Genomic DNA, 23,029 nt, shown 5'->3' with positions numbered 1-23,029 from the left:
AGGGCAGCTGGTTCCCCTTGCCTCAAGGGGAGAGGTGGCTAGCAGGGTGTTGTGGACTCTCCTTGCCCTCTGCACCTCATGCCCTCTGTGTTTTAGCTCTCAGTTCTCTCCTTCATCCCTCTTTTCTCCCTCTCACTGCCTCTCTGCTGCCTCATTCCCTCCTCTCTCTGTGCTCCCTCACTCCTTGTGCCTCTTCACTCTCTGCTTGGTCTCTGCTCCCTGTTTGTGCCTCTCCTCTCTGCCCTGCTCCCTCTCTCTCTGTGTCCCCCTCTCTTGGTGCTCACACTCTGCTCACTCTCTGCTCTCTTATGCTGCTCTGTGCTTCTCTGCCACCCCTCTCTGCTGTCTGCTCCCTCTCAGTGCTCACTCTGCTGCATCTGCTGTCTCTCTGCCTCTTTGCTTGCCCTCTGTGCTGTCTCCACATTTGCCCTCTGCTCTCTCTGCCCTCTGCCTCTTTGCCCTCTCCCCATCCCTTCTGTATCTCCCTTTTTGCTCTCCAGGTCTCCTGGCTCTCTCTTCAGTTTTTTTACCCCTCTTCCCCCCTTGCCCTCGTCTCTTGCCCTCTATCTTGGCATCAATAAATGAACTCTGTGGCCAAAGGATGATGAGGAGCATGGATGTGCCTGTACCTGAGGTAGCTGACCCTGTTGCCCAAGAGCCTGTGTGTTTGCAGAGGTTGCCCACTCTCTGTCTGGGGTGGGACAACCCATGGAGTTGATGATGGAGAGGATCTCCTGGGCGCTGGAGGCAGCTGAGTGGTGCTGGCTGGCCCTTGGTGGGGATGGCTGGTAAATAGGTAGGTAACCAAGTTGCTTATTTAGTAGCAGAGTGGTGTGGTGGGGGGTACAAATGGGTTGTGATGATGTTAATGATTTTTTTGTTGTTTTTTATAGGTTTTTAACAGATGTCCAAGCAGTGGTGATGGGCAGAGCACCTGTTTTTGGGGATTGCACTGACCTGGCCAAAGTCTGACTCAACCCTTTGCGTGACTTAATAGAATCACAGAGCAGGTTCCACCCATCTTGTTCCACCCCCTGCCATGGGCAGGGTCACCTCCCACTCTCCCAGGTTGCTCCAAGCCCCATCCAACCTGATTTTGGACACTTCCAGGGATGGGGCAGCCCCAGCTTCTCTGGGCAACCTGTGCCAGGGCCTCCCCACCCTCCCAGGGAAGGATTTCTCCCGAATATCCCATCTCTGCCAGCCTTTCAGACACTGCTCTGTAGCATCCTGCCTTCACCCAGAGGCAAAGCTGGTTTTGTTACTCGAACTCCCGACTGTAAAGCAGCTTCTTGGATTTCAATCTCTCTTTGATCTTAAGCTCTTCAGGTTGTAATTTACTATTTCAAAATCAACCTAATCATACACAGCAGCGTAATTAGCAGCTGTTAGGTGACCTGGGGTGGATCTGACCATGGTGGCTCAACTGGGATGTTGTAACCTGGAATTCTAGAATTTCAAATACTCCATCTGCGTTTAAAAAGGAAAAATAAAATAAAAATACCCAAACTCTGCTAAACTAAATATTCTAACTATGCATGTTTTCTTTTGCAGCCTCTTATTGTTCCTTAATCCTTAAGGAGACATAGTGAAACAACAAGGGTGAAACAACAAGGGTGAAACAACAGCATATTGAAGCTGATTTAAACAGTGGAAGGAGCTGAAATTGTCTGGACCAAGGTCACATTTCAACCTTTCTCTTGTATGGAACATTAATGGGTGGGAGATTCTTTGTAGGATGTATTGAAACACTTAAATGTATATATATATTTATATATATATAAAGTATATATATATATTTCAAAGTATATGTATTTTTTAAAGTGTATGTTTTAATGTAGATATATATAAAATATATATTTTATTTATTTATATAATTTATATCTATTATATTTATCTGTTATATTTATATAAATTTATATTTATATTTATGTTTATAGATATACCCAGAGCTTATCCTGACAAACTGTATATATTATTTATATATATATATAATATATATATATAATATATATATTTTATATATCTACTTATCTCAAGGACTCAGAGCTTATCCTGACAAATTGCTTCTATTGAAACTCTCTTTCAAGGGAGTGGACATGAATTCAGGCTGACTCAAACAAGATGAAACATTTAATAATCACCAATTACTGTTTATAATCATATCAGGGAGGAGTCAGTCAAGGGCAGGACTAACTTTTTTCCCATTGGAAAAACCCATTTTGATGCCACAACTGTTAACCTGGCAGTTGGAATGTGCTGTTAGCTGGGCTTAGACAAGGAAAGTATATCCCAGGAGTTAATGCATATTTATGCAGTGACTGACTTTTCCGTCTTGCCTCAAAAAAAGCAGAGTTCTCAGGACTGGGTGTTCCAGACAGACACTTGGCAGTGGTTTTGAGGAGCAGGGATGGTGGAGAGCTGGATCAGAATGTACACAGAATAAAGAGCTGTGGAAAAATACACGTAGAAAATACACAGAATAAGAGGGAGACAATTGCACCTGGGAACAGAGGAAACAAGTAGAAGTAAATACTTACCACCTGTAACTGGGTAGAGAAGAGACTTGGTGAGGCCAAAGTAACAACAGGAACATACTGGGAGGAAAAAACCCCACGAGGCAAGTCCTGGTTGCAGAAAATGAACTCAGTGAAGAGGAGAGGAGCTGTGACCTCTCCTTTCTGAGGAAGAAGAAGAAGAAAACACCATTAAATACTGAGAAAAAAAACCATGGAAATATCCTACTTCACCCCTGCTTCCCTCACCAAGATGTTCTCTCCCCTTCTTTCCCAAACCACACAACCACTGCCCCCCATGTACCAGCACTCCCTTGTGGCTAATCTAGGCCAAGTTCATTAAAGACTAATTATTTGCATGTGTGATGGTGATGGATAAAGCCTAAGCCTGGCTGATAATGTGTGCTGGTAGTGACTGTCAGTCTAATAAAGGCAGCTTTAAACTTTCAAACTGTGTCGGTGTGTTTGTTTTAAATACAACCCCAAAATGTGCAGCTGCTGTGGGGGAAGGTCTGGAGGGACAGAGGGACACTGAGGTTCAGCTGGACAGGCCAGAGGAGACAGAGCAGCAGAGCTTGGATTGTTCTGCCCCAGATAAACACCAGTTTTATCATCTCCAAATAAAACTGAAACACGGGGAGCACCTCTAACCCCAAAATACTAATTAGTTGACCTCAAATAACCCAAATGACCTATAATAATCCTAAAGTGCTCTGCAGAGAGTGTGACCTGCAGTAACCCAAAAATGACCTAAAGTAACCCCAATGACCCACAGTAACCCCAGAATGACCCAGAGTAACCCCAAAATGACCTAAAGTAACCCCAAAAGGCCAGATTTTTGACCTAAAGTAACCCCAAAATTTTCTGCAGAGTGTAAGTTTGACCTTTAGTAACCCCAATGACCTAAAGTAACCCCAATGATCCAGAGTAACCCCAAAATGACCTGGAGTAACCCCAAAATGACCTGGAGTAACCCCAAAAGGCTGGATTTTTGACCTAAAGTAACCCCAAAATTTTCAGCAGAGAGTAAGTTTGACCTTTAGTAACCCCAATAACCTAAAGTAACCCCAATGACCCACAGTAACCCCAAAATGACCTAGAGTAACCCCAAAATGCAATTTTTTTGACCTAAAGTAACCCCAAAATTCTCAGTAGAGAGTAAGTTTGACCTTTAGTAACCCCAATGACCTAAAATAACCCCAATGACCCAGAGTAACCCCAAAATGACCTGAAGAAACCCCAAAAAGCTCAATAGATGGGAGGTTTAATTGTGGGAAAATGCATTTTAACAGAGGCCTTTGGAGTCACTTCAGGTCAACCAATTACCTTTTGGGGTTATTCTAGGTCACTTTGGGGTTATTTGAGGTCATTTTGGGGTTACTCTGGGTCGTTGGGGTTACTTTAGGTCATTGGGGTTACTAAAGGTCAAACTTACTCTCAACAGAAAATTTTGGGGTTACTTTAGGTCAAAAATCCAGCCTTTTGGGGTTACTTCAGGTCATTTTGGGGTTACTCTTGGTCATTAGGGTTACTTTAGGTCATTGGGGTTACTAAAGGTCAAATTTACTCTCTGCTGAGAATTTTGGGGTTACTTTAGGTCAAAAATCCAGCCTTTTGGGGTTACTCCGGGTCATTTTGGGGTTATTCCAGGTCATTTTAGGGTTACTCTGGGTCATTGGGGTTACTTTAGGTCATTGGGGTTACTAAAGGTCAAACTTACTCTCTGCTGAGAATTTTGGGGTTACTTTAGGTCAAAAAACTGGCCTTTTGGGGTTACTTTAGGTCATTCTGGGGTTATTCTAGGTCACTTTGGGGTTACTGTGGGTCATTGGGGTTACTTTAGGTCATTGGGGTTACTAAAGGTCAAACTTACACTGTAGAAAATTTTGGGGTTACTTTAGGTCAAAAATCTAGCAGTTTGGGGTTACTTGAGGTCATTTTGGGGTTATTACAGGTCACTTTGGGGTTACTCTGTGTCATTGGGGTTATTTTAGGTCATTGGGGTTACTAAAGGTCAAACTTACACTCTGTTGAGAATTTTGGGGTTACTTTAGGTCAAAAATCCAGCCTTTTGGGGTTACTTTAGGTCATTTTGGGGTTACTGTGGGTCATTGGGGTTACTTTGGGTCATTGGGGTTACTGCAGGTCAAACTTACTCTCTGCTGAGAATTTTGGGGTTACTTTAGGTCAAAAATCCAGCCTTTTGGGGTTACTCCAGGTCATTTTGGGGTTACTCTGTGTCATTGGGGTTACTTTAGGTCATTGGGGTTACTAAAGGTCAAACTTACACTCTGTAGAAAATTTTGGGGTTACTTTAGGTCAAAAATCTAGCAGTTTGGGGTTACTTGAGGTCATTTTGGGGTTATTACAGGTCACTTTGGGGTTACTCTGTGTCATTGGGGTTATTTTAGGTCATTGGGGTTACTAAAGGTCAAACTTACACTCTGTTGAGAATTTTGGGGTTACTTTAGGTCAAAAATCCAGCCTTTTGGGGTTACTTTAGGTCATTTTGGGGTTACTGTGGGTCATTGGGGTTACTTTGGGTCATTGGGGTTACTGCAGGTCAAACTTACTCTCTGCTGAGAATTTTGGGGTTACTTTAGGTCAAAAATCCAGCCTTTTGGGGTTACTCCAGGTCATTTTGGGGTTACTCTGTGTCATTGGGGTTACTTTAGGTCATTGGGGTTACTAAAGGTCAAACTTACACTCTGTAGAAAATTTTGGGGTTACTTTAGGTCAAAAATCTAGCAGTTTGGGGTTACTTGAGGTCATTTTGGGGTTACTGTAGGTCACTGGGGTTACCTGAGGTCACTGTGGGGTCATTGGGATCACCTGGGGCCAAGTTCTCTCTCTGGGGACCACCTTATGTCACCCACCAAGTCCAACCTCTGTGTGAAGTTGTACAAGTTTTCCCCAAAATAATCCCATGTTTCCCACTCCAATTTGTTCTCTGAACCTTCTCCCTGACACTGCTGTTATCATTTGTATGGATTTTTTTTTTAATGAGTCTCTATTTTCATTATTTTTGGTTCAAGGAGATGAGGTTTCTTCTGTTCTTGGTGCTTCCATCCAGCCATTCCCAACTGTCAGCTTTCCACTCTAAGTTTAGGATCTGTGTCTTACTCCATTTGACTTAGAAGAGCAAACAAGACTGGCTCAAAATAACCTTTATTGAGAAAAGATAATTATGTGAAACTTTTTTCCCTGCTGAACCTGATTTTTAACTTATACTAAAATTTTCCTCACCTGAACCCAAAAATTATTTTATTTTAATAGTTAAATAAAGATGATTCCATGAAGAATGAAGGGTCTGATTCTCTGCATGGTTTTCTCTGAGATGGCAAGTGGAAAAAGCCAGGAATTCCTCCATGGATTTTTCCTCATGAAAATCTTGCATCTATCCCAGATGGCTCCAAAATGTGCATCCAGCATATGGAATATCCACCTCTGGAGCCTCCAAGATAGGAAGGAACAGGAGCTGTTGGAGAGATAAATATTATTTTAGGACAGAATAACATCCTAAAATACCACACAGTGTCCCTGGACCACCCAACCCATCCTGGTCTTTGGTTTATTTTTTTATTCATGGGGGTTTAAAAGCCCCCCAGGGAATTTAAAACAGCCCAAGTTTTAAAGCCAAGTGAAATGGTTGTGCTGCACCTGAAAGAAAGTGGCTACGGGGACTTGGCAGTGATTTTACTGTTACAAATTCCATTTGTAAGCACTGTTGGTGCATTCAAAAAGAAATAACTACAGATTTACTGGTGTAAATGAATTGTAGCTCAAGATATAACTTTTCTTCAGCTGCCTTGCTAAAAACCCCACTGGCAATTGTTTTCTCTCTTGTATTTGCACTACAATTCTCTGTGTATATTTATGACAGTACATCCACACACCAGCAGGTGCAATATTGAAAGAGTTGTTAATAATAAATGGGGCCCAAATTTCCTCATAAATCAGAGTTCCTATTGTAAAACTCTGTTTTTAATGCCTACGACTTCAACAAAATATAATCTTCTGGGCTGATTTTTTTTCCTGCTGAAGGTTCCCTTACATTTAATCTATGAGGGAAACAGTCAAAGGGATTGGCTGTATCTCAACAAAACTGAGAATGGGAGAATATTTTTTGCTCATGTTTGAAAAAAATAGATGAAGCTAAAGATCTAATTCCCCTGATTTTACTGACTGAGGTGATGTCAGAAATATGTTTTGGTGGATCACTCCATCCCTCTCTCCCAGGTTTGTTGAGACAGAAGTCCACAAGAAGACTTGGTAAAAGACCCACATACCTTAGAGCTCTCCAGGTAAAAGCATTCCCAGTGCTGTGCTGCCCACTTGAAGCAGGAGGTTGTCCATGGATGCAGGAATCTGGGTAGAGAGACGAGCAGGAATGACTTGAGCCAAGCCCTTGCTGTGTTTCTCTGTTGGAGTCTCTGTCTCAGGCCCTGGAGGTGGGAAAATGTGACCTGAGGGGTTGGAGCAGATGTCAGAGAGGAAAAATTCAGGTTTTCTGGATGCAGAGGAAACTAAAATAGAATCCCAGAATGGTTTGGGTTGAAAGGGACATTAAAGATCATCTCATTCCACCCCCTGCCATGGGATATTTCCCCTCCAAGTTCCATCCAACCTGGCCTTGGACACTTCCAGGGATGGGGCAGTCACAGCTTCTCTGGGCAACCTGTGCCAGGGCCTCCCCACCCTTATTTTAGGGAAGGATTCCTCCCATAAAATAACAAACCAAAAGAAGAAAAACAAGCAGCAGAAAACTGGGAGGTCAGGCTGATCACCCTCCCATAACTGAAAAAAAAGAAGAACATCTGTGGATCCTCTCTCTGTGAAAATTTTTAAGGGCAGGAGAAACTGCTGCCACGGGCACCTGCTGGCAGGAGGACACAAAGGATAATGGAAAGGGAAAGTGTTACAAACCGCCTGCACAGGCACAGGGTGCCCAGAGAAGCTGTGGATCCCTGGAAGTGTCCAAGGCCAGGTTGGACGGGGCTTGGAGCAACCTGGGCTAGTGGAAGGTGTCCCTGCCCATGGCAGGGGTGGGGCTGGACGGGTTTTAAGGTCCCTTCCAGCCCAAAGTACCCCCAGGGATGTCCCGGCGGAGGGGACACCACGACCGACCCCCGATAACCCCCCCGAGCTCCGCACACCCCTAAACCCCGTCCCTAAACCCCACCCCTAAACCCCGTCCCTAAACCCCGTCCCCAAAACCCCGTCCCCAAACCCCGTCCCTAAACCCCGCCCTAAAACCGCCCCGGCAAGCCCTGGGTCACGCCATTTTTAGACCCCGCCTAACCCCGCCCCTTTCGCGCTGACGTCACCGCCCCGCGGTGGCGCGAAGCGGCCCCGCCCTGGTGACGTCACGTGGCCGCTTACCGGCGCGGCCCCGCCCGACCCCGACCCCGCCCCCCCTCCCAGCGCGCTCCGGACCCTCGGGGCAGGTAACGGGTACGGGAGTGGGGAGGGGGTACCGGGGTACCGGGGACAGGGCGGGGGGCACCGCACCGCGCCCCGGCAGCGACACCCGGCGGGACGCCCCGTTCCCGCCGCTCCCCGCCTCCCCCGCCACCAGCGGCTCCCAAAGCTGACCCCCTCCTGCCCCCTTCGCCACCCACCCTGCCCGGCTGTCCTCGCCGGGAGCGGGACCCCCCGGGGAATCGCCCCTTTGGGACACGGGACGGACCCCTGTGCCCCATGCGCCGCTCGAGGTCTGGTTCCCCAAAACCCAGGTCCTGCTGCCACCCGCGTCCCGCTGTCCCCGCAATGGGATGCTGTCGTGCACGCCCCCTCCCACAGCAACACAGGGCAAACTTAGGGGACCCCCCCCTTTCTGTGCTTTACACCCCACAACCTGGACTCGCCTGCCAGTGATCCGGACAGGCGGCTGATCCACCCCCCCAAAACCCCAGCGCTGCCACCCCACCCGTGCCCTTCGGAGCACATCCCAGTGGCCCGGAGCTGGGCAGAGGCTGGGCAGACAGGGCTGACACCTCCTGTCACACCAGCCCTCGCTGTTTCCCGCAGGAGCCACCATGGATCTGGTCCTGGAAGCCGCCGACCAGCACCTGCTGACGCCCTACGTGTACCCCGCGGGGTGGCCCGAGGGCGAGCCCTGCCGACAGCTCCTCAGCCTCTTCGTCATCACCAACCTGGGTGCCCTGGCCCTCTACCTGCTCTTTGGCACCCTCAGCTACTACTTCATCTTCGACCACGAGCTCAAGAAGCACCCCCAGTTCCTAGAGGTGGGTGCACACCCCCGTGTCACCCCCTGCCACCCCGCTCACCCGGGCCCTGTGGCACTGCTGAGCTGTCAGTGCCCCCCTCGCTGTCCCTGGGATGTCCCTCTCGCCATCCTCTTCCAAATGCCACGTGCCAGTGTCGTGGTGTGGGTGGTCCCCACTGTGTGTCACAGCCACCCCTCTCATCCCTCTGGTGCCCATCCATGCAGGGTCCTTGGTCATCCCTGACCAGAAACAAGTGCCACGACACACTAGACCCAGCACCCAGTGTGAGCCCTGTCCTGCCCCAACCTGTCCCCACATGGAGCAAGCTGGGATAGAGGAAGGTATCCCTGCCCGTGGTGGAGGGTGGAACTGGATGAGCTTTAAGGTCCCTTCCATCCCAAACCACCACCAGGAATGTCCACCCTCCATCCCGACCGAGGGGCAGCACACTGGGGTGCCACAGATACCAAAGGGCCCGTGGCAAAGGGGTGGCCAAAACACCATCCCTCTCTACCTCATGAGGGGCGCTGGGGCTCTCTGGTGTTTGCCTGACTCCCAGTATGGCCTCTCCCCCCGGCCCCTCTCCCCTGATCCCTCTCCCCCCCCAGAACCAGGTGCGCCGGGAGATCTGCTACGCGCTGCGCTCCCTGCCCTGGATCAGCGTGCCCACGGTCGCCCTGTTCTTCGCCGAGGTGCGGGGCTACAGCAAGCTCTACGACAACATCGAGGACTCCCCGTATGGTGAGGCACCCCCACCAGCCCCCTGCCAGGGCAGGACCCTCTGCCCACTGCCTGGCTGGGCAGCGTGCCCAAGAAATCCTCCTGGGCACCTCCTATCCCATCTATTAGTCAAACCCCCAAATCCTCTCCAGGCTGACATGAGGAGGAACCCAAACACCCTTGCTCAGGGTCGTGGCCCCCTGCTTGGCACACTCCCCTCTCCACAAAAGAGATCCTTCCCTTCCCTGGGCACAGCTCCTGAAAAACCAGTGCCTGACTCGCTTTCCCTGAGTCATATGAGACTGTTTGACCTTCTCACCACATGTCCTCTGTGGGGCAAACCCTGACACAACTGGGGCGTGTCTCCCACCACAAGGGCCACTGCACCTCCCTGACCCCCCTCCTGGCCCCTGTTGATGCCCATATGTGCCACCTCTAACACCTCTGTTCCCCCAGGCTGGTCTGGTGTCTTCCTCAGCATGCTGTCCTTCCTCTTCTTCACTGACATGGGCATCTACTGGATACACCGGGGACTCCACCACAAGCTGTTCTATAAGGTATGAGATGGGAGGGCAGTGGGATGGGATGGCAGACTCTGGACAAGGGGCCTTGCCCTGCTCTGGGGCCGTGTCCAAGCTGCTCCTGCCAGGGGTGGGAATGGTGGGTTTGACCCTCACCTCACTCCACAGTGTGATGGGAGCTGAGATGGGAACGTGTCCCTCTCTCTCCGTTTGGGTGGTGATGGCCCGAGGAGCAGCCCATTGGGCTGTGAATCTGGGATTTTAGGGGATCACCCCCCCGAGAGGGGCCACCCTGACGGCATGCCCTCTCCCCGCAGCGCTTCCACAAGCCCCACCACCTCTGGAAGATCGCGACGCCCTTCGCCAGCCACGCCTTCCACCCCGTCGACGGCTTCATGCAGAGCCTGCCCTACCACGTGTACCCCTTCCTCTTCCCCCTGCACAAAGTCACCTACCTGGGCCTCTACATCTTCGTCAACGTCTGGACCATCTCCATCCACGACGGCGACTACCGCGTGCCCCGGTTCCTGCGGCACGTCATCAACGGCTCCGCCCACCACACCGACCACCACCTGTACTTCGACTACAACTACGGGCAGTATTTCACCCTCTGGGACAAGATTGGCGGCTCCTACAAGAGCCCCACGTCCTTTGAGGGCAAAGGCCCCCACGACTACTTGCGCAAGCTCCGGGAGAAAGACCCCGGGGCACCCAACGGCCTCCCGGCCTCCAAGAGCGAGTAGGCTCCTCCTGGCCTGCCCCCTCTCCAGGATGACATTCCCTGGCTGGATCTTGTCCTGTTCCTCCCTGGCCACTTGAGGCTGTTTTCCCACGGACAAAGGGCCCCTGTCCTTGATGGTGTGACCAGCGTGGGGCGATTCTTGCTGAGCCCGACTCTGACCCCAAAACGGCGGCGTCCGGCCTCGCTCTACACCACAGATCTGCCCTGTTTTCCCTGTTGCTTCCCTTCCCAGCTACCTTTGGATCTCTGCTAAGGTCCCCTGCGCTGCTTTAGTGCTGTGCTGCTGCTTTACAACGAGAATAACATGGCACAAATAGAACAATAACGTGGCACAAATAGAACAATAACACGGCTCGTGGCAGGGTCCCCGTTCGTCTGCTGTGGCCATCGTGGAGTCCATCGGGACAGGCTGTATTTTGCAAAAAAAAAAAAAGCTACTAATGCCCACCTTTTGGGGGTGTTGTGGGTCCTCCTGATGGCTCCTCGATGAGCTGGGGCTCGTTGGGACTCCTCGGCGGGACTCGAGGTGCTCTCCTCCTTCCTCTCACCTGGGGATGCCCCATGGGGTGTGGATGGGACACATCCCAGAAACAGTCCACCTGTAGGACAGAGATGTACTTTGAGTCCTGCAGGTCCCTCGAGCTCCCTGAGAACGCTGAGGGAGGAGGGAGGAGGAACAGATGCCTGGATGTGAGGGGCAGGGGCTTCTCCTCACTCGGGGGTTCGTGGCTTCCCCTCCTGAAGGCCCTGTGTGTTTCCTGCTGGAATCTGGTCCCCCTGCCTTTGGGTTCGGCCCATGTTCAATAAATCTCACTTGCCAACGAGGCTGCTGTTTGGTCCCTTCCTGTGGAAGCCTGTTTCTCCCCTACAACACCCATGCCAGGCTTACCCTGGGCAGTGCTGGCAGCAGGTATGTGCAGCACCCCCTCCCCTCTTTATCTCGGCAGGGTTGGGAACAATATCCCTGAGCAGTGTCCCCATCTCCTTCTCCTGCAGAGGGACTCAACCCCTCTACTCTCAGGGTGTGGATGAGAGCCACAGAACCCCTGCTGACACCCCTGTATGGCTCAAAGGGGGTGAGGTCCTGGCACTGGCTGGACCACTGTCTGCCAGTGGGAACTGCGGCACAGTTGGAGTGGCCAGAGCCACCTCCACTCCCCCAAACCTCCAGACATGTAACCACATCCCTGCACAGTGACTCCTGTGCTTTCCCACCCGTACCAGCTGCTGGACCTACTCCCCACCCTGTCTCAGCCACCCCTGGAGCAGGGTGTGGCTCCAGGTCACACCACTACACCTCTGGACCCCCATCCCATGTCCTGTCAGCACAGTCCCACACCTGGCCCATTCTCTGCTCTCCCCTCCCCGTCACAGCTCGCTCTCCCCACGTGCACAGGACACCTGACCTCTGTTTGCTGATTAACCTGGAGCCCAGAGCACTGCCCAGGGGTCAAGGCCAGGCCCAGATCGAACACAGTGACAACAGCACTGACCTTGGCCAACTGCCAGGGCCTGATTCCCAAACACTAGACCCTTGGGAAGAATCCTGGGCTTCTCATCAACCCATCTTCCCACCTCTGCTAAGCCTAATGCCTGGGTACCCCATCCTGCAGCCCCGGGGCGAGTGGTGACCCTTGGCAGATGGATCCTTGCAGAAAAGTAAATTCTTATGAATGAGATGGCATCAAACTCGTGGTGCCCAACACCCTGGGCCCCTGCAGCCTCCTACAGACCTTCTCCCAGCCAAGCACAGCCTGGACCCCTCGCATTCCCACCGGGCAGAGGGATGGGGCTGCAGCACCACGACGCCTGAGAACAGGGAGATCGTGTCCTCCTGGTCCCACTCTGGGAGGACCTGCCGTGCCAGGGCCCCCGGGACAGAACACCCCCTCCGCGGTGGCCTCGGGGCGCTGTGCCACGGGGAGATGCAGCTCGGTGTGTGGGACCCTCGTGCTGCTGTTGCCACAAGGTGGAGGTGTTGCTCTCGACACGCCACGGCAGAGCTGCACCTGCGTGGATGGCCTTCCTCCTCCTCCTCCTCCTCCTCCTCCTTCTCACCGCCCAACGTGGGGCAGGAGCAGCTTTGCCAGAGCACACTCGTGGGGTGTCCCTGCTCCTGTTCCATGTCCCCCCGCCACCTGCTTCACCTGGCTACGTGGATTTCCTCTGAGCCCCAGCCTGCTCTCCTTGTCTGCAACAGCCACTATCCCGCCCCACGAGGAGTGTTTGCTTCCCTCCTTTCGTCTCCTACACGATGCTGTCCCGCACACCAGGCAGTGCACACTCGTGCTGCCTCACGCTGCACACTGAACATCATTTTCAGTGAGACCCTGGGCCCAAAAAGTGACACGTGGTGTGTGAGCACAACAATCAGGTGCCTCTGGTGACAGCCCTGAGCCCTGCAGGAAACACCTACAAACCATCATCCACTCCTGATGAAGGCTCTGAGGCCAATGGGACAAAGCTTTCAGCATCCCTGTTTTGCTCCCTGACTCCAGCAACACACAACAGGTCCTTTAAACAACTCAATCCTCTCTCTGCATGAGGCTCTGTGAGGGATGGCAGTTCCAGCCCCTCAGTTCCCTAAACCCTCCAGGATCTCTCAAGCTGAGACAGGGAAAGGTCTCAGGGAAGAGGTGAAGGAAAACCAGGGGGCCAGGGGCTCCTTGCCTTGCTCTTGGAGTTCACAGCTTTTACTGCTGATGAAATCCAGATGGACTTTAAAATAAACTCTGCTCTGTTCCCTCTCCCCTCTACGGCAGGAGACGGGTTCTCTTTTCAAGAAACAAAAAATACCTTTGGCAAAGGAAACCTGTGTTTCCCTCCACAAAGAAAGAGCCATTCATCTGCAAGCATTTGCCAGGTTCACCAGAGAGCTCCTTGCTAGAGCTCTCTCCTCGTGCCCACCACAGTGACCTGGCTGGAGGGAGCCCACGGGGGGAAATGGGGATGTTTCTTGCTCAGAGCACCAAGCAGAGGCTGGGGGGAGGACAGCAACCCCCCCCATGCACCCATTTCCTCCATTTAGAAACTGCTGCAAAGCCAGGTCCTCATTTCCTACTATTTCTTGTTCTATTCTTCCTCTATTCCTTATTTTTGTGTTCTCTTTGGGTCGTTCTCACCATGTCTGCTCTGTAGAGAAAGTGGCTACAGGGATTCCCACACAATAAAACTCCCTCATTGACTCTGCCCTTACCCACAGTGACCTCCAGTCCTCCAGAGGGACATTACACCGAGTCAAGACCTCTAAAAGCTTTATTAGGAGGGCTTATAATTGTATTGACTCGATAATTGAAATACACTAACTGGGTTTCTAGGTGAAAGCACCTCAGGGAAAGCTCTGGACAACATTCCTGCTATTAAAGCAAGTGAAATAAGGGGGAGCAAAACTGCCTCGGGGCTGTCCATGGGATTTACAAGCTCCCATTCCTTCACTGCTGGGCCACATCCTTTTTCTCTGATGATTCCCTGATAGCAATAGAATTTCTGGAATGGTGCACAGCACATGAGGCAGAGGAACCCATCAGTCTGTTCTCAGCACCTCTGAGACACAAGAGGCCAGAACACAGGTAAGGCCCTTTCTCAGCAGCAAGACTATGTCCAAATAACCACCTCTGGTTTAGAGAGACAAGCTGGGGCTGAGCAACAGGCACAGCCCTGCTCTCCTGTCGTCTTCCACAGTCATTTGAGCCTCAAATCCTTGTTCCCCCCTCCCAGCACACACGTGAGCCCCAGGGAGGGACAGGGCAAGTCACTCTCTGCAAGGGATGCACGAGAGGTGCCTCTCCCAGCCTGCAGCAGCACCAGGGGAATCCCCACATCTGTGAGTCCAGCATTTTGGGCTGCCCCAATAAATCAAAGCTGTGGCCACTGGTGTTGGTCCTGCACAATCAACCATGCATTATGTTCACTGTGCCAGGGAGTTATGAGGGTGCAAAGTTACCTGTGCCAAATGTTTTATGGGAAGCACACAGCCCTGGGCAGAAAGAACCTCTCCACTGCCACAGCTCAAACCCACCTGACCAGGAGCCAGAGGTGGGAGAGGTGACAGGAGGGCCTGGAGGGACCCTGGGGGTCTCTGGCTTCCCACTCCCACCAGCAGCTGGGTGAGACAACACTCACCTTCCCAGCTCTGCCCAGGTGAGAAGATGCAGAAACTGAGATAAAGATGCCTGAGGGCTACCAGAAACACACCATGTGAAATCATCAGTGCCTTCTCCTCTCTCCTCTTGACATCCATCCACACCTTCACCTTCCCATCCAGAAGCAGACACAGCTCTTTATCCACCCAGCCCACACTCTCAGCAGCAAGGACCCGAGCCCACATTACCATGTTTCTATGTTTCACAGCATTGTGATTCCATCAAACCCCAGCCTGGACACTTGCACAGGCAATTGTGCTGCTTCCCACTGATCCTGGGGTGCGTTAGGCCCCCGTCCTGGGCTGGGTGACACAGGAAAAGTACAGCAAGGCTTTTTTTTTGGAACACCTCTCTCATTCTCCAGAGGGAAGCAGCTGCAATGGTTTTGTTTTGTTTGAGTTAATTTCACAGAATCTCAGAATAGTTTGGATTGGAAGGGACCTTAAAGCCTATCTTGTTTCACCCCCTGCCATGGGTAGGGGAAGATCCCTAGACCAGATTGCTCCAAGCCCTGCCCAACCTGGCCTTGGACACTTCCAGGGATGGGGCAGCCACAGCTTCTCTGGGCAACCTGTGCCAGGTCCTCCCCACCCTCACAGCCAAGGATTTCTTCCTGCTATCCAATCTAAACCTACTCTTCATCCCTCTGAAGCCATTCCTCTTTGTCCTGCCACTCACAAACACTTTCATTGACTCCAGCACGATCTCATTTACTCCGTCACAGCTTCAATTTCATTCGCTTGACTCTTGCGGCCGCTTCATTCCGCTTTTTTACTCCCTTTGACATAAATCAACTTGAACTCATTTCGCTCCTTCGGGGGGCCGGGGGGGAGGGAGGGGGAACCCGAGCATCCTCCGGAGAGGAGCCGGGGGAGGAAGAGGGAAAGGGAGAAGGAGAAGAGGAAAGGGAGAGGAGGAGAGGGATGGGGCCCGAGCATCCCCGCGGGGGGGGTCTCGGCGGCAGCGCTGCCCATGCCCACATCTCTCCGGCGGCGGCGCGGCTCCCGCTCGGCTCCGGTCCGCTCCGCCGGCCCCGGCGGCACGAACATGGCGACACGGAGCAGAGCGGGGCTGGCCGGGCGCCCGCTCCCCTGCGCCTCCTGCTCTCCTGCGCTCTGCTGCTGCTGCCGGGCGCGGGCGCCGCTCGCCGTGCGCTGCTCCGTCCCCATCCCCCGCCGCATCCCCGGACCCCGCGGGCCGCGGCGCGCCGCGCCCGCCGGCCCATCAGGTGTACGGACAGGTGAGCACCGGGGCACGCCGCCGGAGCCGCCCGCATGCGAACGTCCGCCGGCACCCCTCCACGACCATCCTTCCCTGGGGTGAGCGCTCGGGGGGCTCGGGAGCGGGGGGGGAGTGGGTCCGCCTGGGGAAGGGTCGGCGCTTCGCTCGCCGGCGGCTCGTTCGCTGCTCCGTTCGCGTTTTTAGGGTCTGCTCGTTCCCGCAGCCCGGCTCTCCCCCGGAGCCATCCCGCACGGGGGGCACCGTCACATTCGCGTCTCTGCCCGGCGCTCCCCAGCAGGATGCTCTCCCGGCGGGAGCAGCCAAGGGCAGGCGCGCAGGGATGCGGGGCGCTCATCCCGCCGGAGCCAGTCCCTGCGGCTGGCAGCGGGCGGGAGGTGGGCAGCGGCAGCTCTCTGCTGGGGATGCTCGTGAGGAATGAACGTCCCTGCGCTCCGAAGGCCGGGCAGAGGGAGCGTGACTCCGGGGGAGGACATGGCTATTTGTGAGGCACCGTGTCCTTCTCCCTGCGTGTCTGAACCATCCTCCACTGATCCTTGGAAAAGAGGGGGAGAGGAGTTGCTCATCGCAGGGAAACCTAAAAACTCCTATTTCTGAAAGTATTCGGGCTCGGTTCCCTGGCAAGTTTTGCTGCCAGGACCATAAAGGCTCCCCCTCACCCCCTCTTTTCCAGGCAACCATCACTTTAGGGGTGATGAGGACTTACACTTGGACTTTTGGGTGCCTGCTATGGAAAGCTTCAGCCTTGAAGAGTCTACTTTGTTTTTTCAGTATCCACGTGCTAGACTAAATTACACTGCCCTACTTGACCCTCCTTGCTGACACTGTGTCCCCTCACGTGCCTAAAATGCTGCTGGGGGAGGAACCAGCCCATGGAGGGACAAGGCACACTCAAGGAGAGGCTTTGAGCCTTCAGTGACATCTGCATTTGTCTCCTTGGGTAGTGCTTTCCCTCTGGGTGCCCTATAATTCCCCCTTTTTGCTACTTGTAGGATAAGAAGGAGCCAGTCACGAGGCAGGGCTGGCCCTGGAGCTGCTGGAGGGGCACACACAGGGCTGGTGCTGCTCCTAAAGCCCTTCTGTTCCCTTGTTTAGGGAAAAGCTGTTTCTCCTCCCCTTGAAAATCTGCTTCGCCTCCTCTACCTCCTCAACGTTTGGCTGTTTTTAGCACAACACAGCTACCCCATTTTAGAAGAAGAAACCATGACACTTGTCTCTCATCTACAGAAAGACATTTGTAGCACTTTCCCTTCTGTCTCCCCGTGGCTTTCATCCAACCCACCTGCCAGGTAGGGCTGCTTTGGCAGGAGCAGCCTCTGTCACCTGGACACGGAGCTGCAGATCCAAGAGGGTGCAGCAACCCTGTTACTATCCAGGACAGGGCTGATAGGAAGCAGTGGGAGTTCAACAGTTTGCCACTGTTTGGGCTTTTCTCATTGCCTTAAGCTTTCAGAGGGGATTTGCCTGGAATGGAGCTGTTTTTGCTGGCAGCATAGCAAACAGAACCTGCTCCTTCTGCTGCTTTGGAGCAGGACACATTAAAAAAAACCCCAGGTATGTCAGCAGGAAGAGTTGTTTGTCACTACACAACAGTTCTCCCAAGTGCTACAGGGCTTTAAATCAGGGTCTGCTTTAATAAAAGGGACAAGAAGGAGCCCATGTGTCCCAGCCTGTGTTACAGATCTGACCACACAAATTACTAATGCCCAGTAAGCCGGAATGCTGTGCAGCTCAGTGCTCGGGGGTCTCGTGCCTTGTCACAAGCATCTAACAATCCCCTCCTCCCCCAGGTCTCTGGCACTCTAATCCCAGCAGAAAATCATGCAGCCAAAGCAGTCCTCTTGCAGGGACATCATCCTAAAGGGCAGTGCTTGGACTGAGCATCCCTGTGCAGTCCCTTATCTGGGACACATCCTGCTCCTGTGGGTTTGGCAGGTCACTTGGCCATATGCTGGGCACTGGCTCATGCCTGAGACTCCCTGCCCTTCTCTGGCTTTTGGCTGCAGTGCTGTAACAGGCTCATGGGACAGCTTAGAGCCCAGGCTGAGCTCAGAGGTGAAGGAAAGCACCTTCACCTCGTTGCTGCTGTGGGTGATGTCCCCAGGGCACCAGAGGGCACCTGCTGGAACCAAGGAGGGGAAGGAAGTCCAAACCCTTTGTGGCTCCTTGGGAGCCAAACACAGCTTACTCAGCATCATCAGGAAGAGGCTTAGAGCCCTCTTGCCCTAAACTCCAAAGACACAAGCACAGGATGTTACTTGGGTTCCTCACCTGGATCCTCACCCACTGCCAATCGCATCCTTGCCTGGCTGGCTGCAGCAAAACTTTTGGGATCCTCAGCCAGTGACAAGAGCAGCAGCCTAAACCCCTGTGCCTTTGTGGCTTTTCCTTGTTTTTTCCGACTCTGAAGCTGCAGCCACCAAGAGACCAAACACACGACTCCGGAGACCGTCAGCTCGGAGACAGAGCGGGTTTTGTTCGCTCGCTCGGCCCTCACCTCCACGGGACTCTTGGGGAGGGTTACAATGGACAGACTGTTACAAAGCAGGCACTGACACGAGACAGGACTTTTCTGGGACGCCACTGACAGCAGAGAAGCATCCCCAGCGCAAGACAAGTGCTGCCTGCAGCCCCTTGTGTGCTCTCTAAACCCCTTCCAGCAATCACAGCACCACACCCTGCTCTCCTCTTCCTGGCACAAGCCACTCATCTGGAGCCCACCCTCCTGTCCCCTAACAGCCTCTGTTCTCTTACCTACACATCCCTACTCAGACCTGGAGACAGGGCTTGGCTCCAGGATTTCACATTTCCATGGAACATCCCCACCATCCCACACAAATCCCGTCTCCTGGGTGAAAACCAGCCACAAGCAGCATTGCCTGCCAGGACTTTGCTCAGTGCAGCAAACAAGGAAAAGGAAAGCAGCCACTTTGTCTGCTTAGGTGTGTGCAGGGTCCAAGGGTGTTCTGGGACTGTGGGGAAGGCTCTGTAGGGAGTGTCATGTCTCAGCCACAGTAGACAGTGAGGAGAAGTGTTGGGGTAGGAGGCCAGCCTGGGCCTGCTGGTCCCGAGGGGTGAGAGAGGGGAGCACGGTGACCAAGAGCATTTACACTGCTGAGCTGCTAATACAAGTCTAACCTTTACCTGCAGACATCCCTTTCCCTTCTCTGGAAAGGGTTTATCCAAAGCCACCCCCAAAAGCATGCAACTCACAAGAAATTTTTGCTTTAAACCACGCTGGGATAAAAGATATCTAACTGCTGGTGGCTCCCGTGGCAGCCAGTTCACCCTCTGTGCTGCCACTGCAGGGCCTTGAGTCTCTCCCCACAGTCATAGCCTGTGCAGGGCCATCACCTCTGTGCCTGCCCTTCCCCTGAACCAACGTTAGTGCTGCCCTAACACCAGCTCATCTCTTCCCCTTCTGGGGGGAACCTACTTCATTGCTCTCAAGCTTCCCATTTCCTGCGGATAACCTCTCCTGCCTTTGAGGAAAAGCACCAAGTCTTCATCATTTCCAGGCTATTTACTGTGACACGACCTTTTACCAGCCCACCACTTGACCTTGACCCTGCCCACCCCTCTGTGCTGATGAAGACCTCAGATAACCTCCTGACAACATGCAAGCTGGCAGAGAGCCTTTCTCCTTCCACAGAAGGCAGAAAGTGCTTGGCAGGGTAAATGCCATCCAGCCCTGGGAACGCTGGATCAGTCACGCTGCATCGGAACTGAACCGTACTTAATTTTGACCTAGTTTGCCAGAGCCCTTCCCACATTAGACTTTAACCTTCTGGAGGTGCCCTGGGTGCTGATGGCACGGCCCAGCCACATCCTTCCTTCTTCGTTTATCACATACCCCTCCCCATCTCCGTGTCTTTCCCAGTCATCCTGGGAGGGCTCCCTGCTCCCAGCACTTGCTCCTTCCCTGAGCTTGCCAGGAGACACGGATCTCTGGGAGCCACACAGTTCCTGCTCCTGGCACCGCGGTGGCTGGGAGAGGTATTTGTGTTTTTAATCCATTGTTTCCCCTTCAGCAGGTTCCTCTCAGATTGTGGTGTCCCAGGAGGCATCACTTAAGCTTTCCAGAGCTGCAATCACCAGCTCGTGGCACACTTTAGACCTCTCCTGCAGGTTATGGGGGAATGGATTTCATCAGCACTTACCCAAATCTGCTGGGGCAGCCTCCATTCCCATCACATCCCTCCCCTCTGCCAATTTAGGAGAGCTCATCTCCAGGACCTTCTTACTAAGGGGCCAGGTTATTTCTGGTTGTTTCTGGGTTCCCCCTCCCTTACCTTTCCCTTTCTCCTGGAAACAACAGCTAAGGGAGAGCTCTGTTGGTGCAGCAGAGAGCAAACAGCCCCGCGAGCAGACGATTCCAGTATTAACAAAATTAACACAGGCCTGGCACTCTCCGAAATGAGTCACCCGTGTTTCATATCAGTGATTTCAGACCCTGGCATTTTCAGTCCAAGCCACAAGCAGCGCCATGGCAGGCACAGGCTGTATTTTAAAATATCATGGCAGGGCTAGAAACAGATGCTTGGGAGCAGAGCAGAAGGTACAGTAATGAAGCTTTAGTGGGAGCGCACGGGGAACGCGGCGTGCCGGGAATGCAGGAGCCACCCATGACACTCATCCCCGAGGCTGGGCTATTGCATAAGCCTTGCCAGGGGGGAGGCAGAGGAAACAGGGACAAAAAGGCCTGGTACTTGTCCTCTGAGGCTTCCAGTGAGCTGGAATGATGAGGAGCGTGGTGAGAGCACCTTTCCTTTTAAAGCCCTGTGCTTTGCTTTTGACCCCTTCCAGCAGTGGCTTTCTTTAGCCCCATCCTCATTCCAGCAGCTACTGGGGGCAAAATGTTTAGCCCATCCCTCTTCTGCAAGCAGCCCTGAAGCTAAGATCTGACCTGATGGCAAAAATTGGTTTCAGCAGCTGCTCACAGCCACAGAGACCCTTTGCTCTCTGAGACCCTCACTCACCAAACCACAGTAATAACCTACTGTCTATTCAGAAATTTCCTAGGAACAACATGTTTTTACAGGCATCCCATTTTCAGTTGTGTAACCAGGATGGGAAAACACATAAGTGATGCCTAGGAATCTATTCTGCACACCCCCAATTTTACAGCATCCAGCCTCAAGCCCTGAGCAGTCCCAGTACGTCTCCTCCTGATTTACCACGAGCTGGGGTGCCAGGCCTATGGTTGGAGCACTAATCCCCAGCAAAGCAAACCCAGAGACACACACAGTGAGCTGCCAAGCCCACTCCACACACCAAGAATAGCCCCTAATGCTGTCCTGTCACTTGTCACCACTGTTAGCAGGCACACAGTATTTCTGCTCGTGCTTCGTCACAGCCAACGGCGCGATTTCTGCACGGGGAAGTCACACTTCCCACGCAGAGCAGCTCTCTGGGGGCTCCAAGGCTGGCATTTAGAGTCCTCTGGTGATGGAGCAGCTCCAGCAAGGTGCCCCTGCCAGAGTCACTCATCTCCTGGGCAGCCTGCACCGTGCTGGAGCCCGGGGCTTTCGCTAACGCTGCAGTTTGTCAGGAGCCAGGGTTTGAGCCACCTCCGCAGCTAAAATCCTGCCCCAGCCTCTCCATCTGGGCACGAGCAACAGAGGGGGGATGTGACAGGAAGGGAAGCTGGCATTTGGGCATTTCAGGTGCCAAAGAGTGCGGATCAGGGCACTTCCCCCAGCCCCAGATGCTTGAAGAGCTCAGCACTGCACACTACACACCTACCAACAGTCAGCCCCTCTCTGGGCTCAGCAAGGCAACACTTCCACCTCAGCATCCAGACAACATTCCATCTGCCAGCACTCCAGCTCCAGCTGCATCCCTGAAGCTCATACCTGCTCTGGGGCAGCAGCTCCAGGGGCTGTCTTCTTCTCATCCCATTTCTGCAGGGCATCCGTTTGTAGGAAGACACTGTTAACAAAAAATAAATACATAAGCGTGAGCAAAGCTAGCAGCATTAACTACTTTAACCAGAGCTACAAGCAGCCTCTGCTATGTCTTGGCTCCAGTCTTCCCCTACTGGACTTCATTTGGCACCTTACGTATTAGGAGGACAAATTAGAATTTCATGCATATTTCATATACACTTAATCACTTGGCAAAGACCAAAACACTTCCCCATTAAGTGGAATTTATGCTAAACGCTGTTTCCATTAGGCACCAGTCATTGCCTGTTCCTAGGTTAAACCAGTTCCCAAGGAAGGCTGGGACCCTGTCAGGGGAGGCTGTGACAGTGGGCTCCTGCCAAAGGAGCAGGCAGGGCAGGGTTCCTCCTGTCAGGGCTAAAAGAGCCTCATTGCAAAGCTGTTCCACAAAAAACACCCTCATCAGCAGGACATGAGGTGCTTTTCACCCAGGGCACACAGGGCAGTGCTGCTGCCTCAACAGCAAAGATTAGGGGTCCCATTTGTTGCTCCCCTGAACCATTTGGGTCCCCACAAAGCTCTGAAGGGCCAGAGCAGGGCTGCCAAGCAGCAAACACAAATGTGTGACGCTCCTAAACCTGAAACCCTGCTGCACCAGCCCTTCCAGGGGGACTTACAGCATCCTTGTGCTGGTTTCTCCTTCCTTACACCCTTTAGTAAGACATGCTCCAGCAGCCCTCAGCTCCTCCAAACCTTTCTGCTCAGTGCTGCTCTTCCTCCCTCCTACCAAGAACCAAACCCTGCATGTGTCCAATTTGCCTCTATACAGGGACTCTACCCTGATCAGGCTGCCTGAGTTCACATGGCTTCTCAGGGGTAACAAAACTCATCTGGCTCCCCTGAATCCAAACACATTGCCCCTGTTTTTTGGGTTTCACTGCACTTTCCAGGTCTCCCTACTCCAAGAAGGGCTCTCACTGTCTCCTTTAACTACACTTTCCAGGTCTCCCTACTCGCTGTCTCCTTTAGCTCAC

The 23,029-nt window shown here is 52.8% G+C and overlaps 2 protein-coding genes and 1 long non-coding RNA gene across 4 annotated transcripts in view; all 3 read left to right on the top strand.

The window, feature by feature from the left end:
- Positions 1-336: 336 nt before the first annotated feature.
- LOC108640733 lies at positions 337-1,588 on the top strand. The gene is made up of 3 exons (XR_001921432.1): positions 337-796; positions 894-966; positions 1,555-1,588. It is a non-coding gene; the product is annotated as an uncharacterized LOC108640733 (long non-coding RNA).
- Positions 1,589-8,475: 6,887 nt separating this feature from the next.
- Positions 8,476-11,553, top strand: SC5D (sterol-C5-desaturase). The gene is made up of 4 exons (XM_029962099.1): positions 8,476-8,764; positions 9,355-9,487; positions 9,923-10,023; positions 10,305-11,553. The coding sequence occupies exons 1-4, from the start codon at positions 8,555-8,557 to the stop codon at positions 10,728-10,730; spliced, it is 870 nt and encodes a 289-aa protein (XP_029817959.1). The 5' UTR covers positions 8,476-8,554; the 3' UTR covers positions 10,731-11,553.
- Positions 11,554-16,086: 4,533 nt separating this feature from the next.
- SORL1 (sortilin related receptor 1) overlaps positions 16,087-23,029 on the top strand; it is a 44,992-nt gene continuing 38,049 nt past the window's right edge. For both annotated transcript variants that reach the window (XM_018078693.2, XM_008926900.2), the window contains exon 1: positions 16,087-16,111. The gene's annotated coding sequence lies outside the window, so the exon portion shown is untranslated. The remainder of the gene's footprint in view (positions 16,112-23,029) is intronic.

This window comes from Manacus vitellinus, unplaced genomic scaffold (genome assembly GCF_001715985.3).
Source record: "Manacus vitellinus isolate BGI_N305 unplaced genomic scaffold, ASM171598v3 scaffold_41_pilon, whole genome shotgun sequence".
Lineage (NCBI taxonomy): Eukaryota > Metazoa > Chordata > Aves > Passeriformes > Pipridae > Manacus > Manacus vitellinus.
Note: the sequence above shows the minus strand (reverse complement) of the source record. Positions and strands in the feature narration are given on the sequence as shown.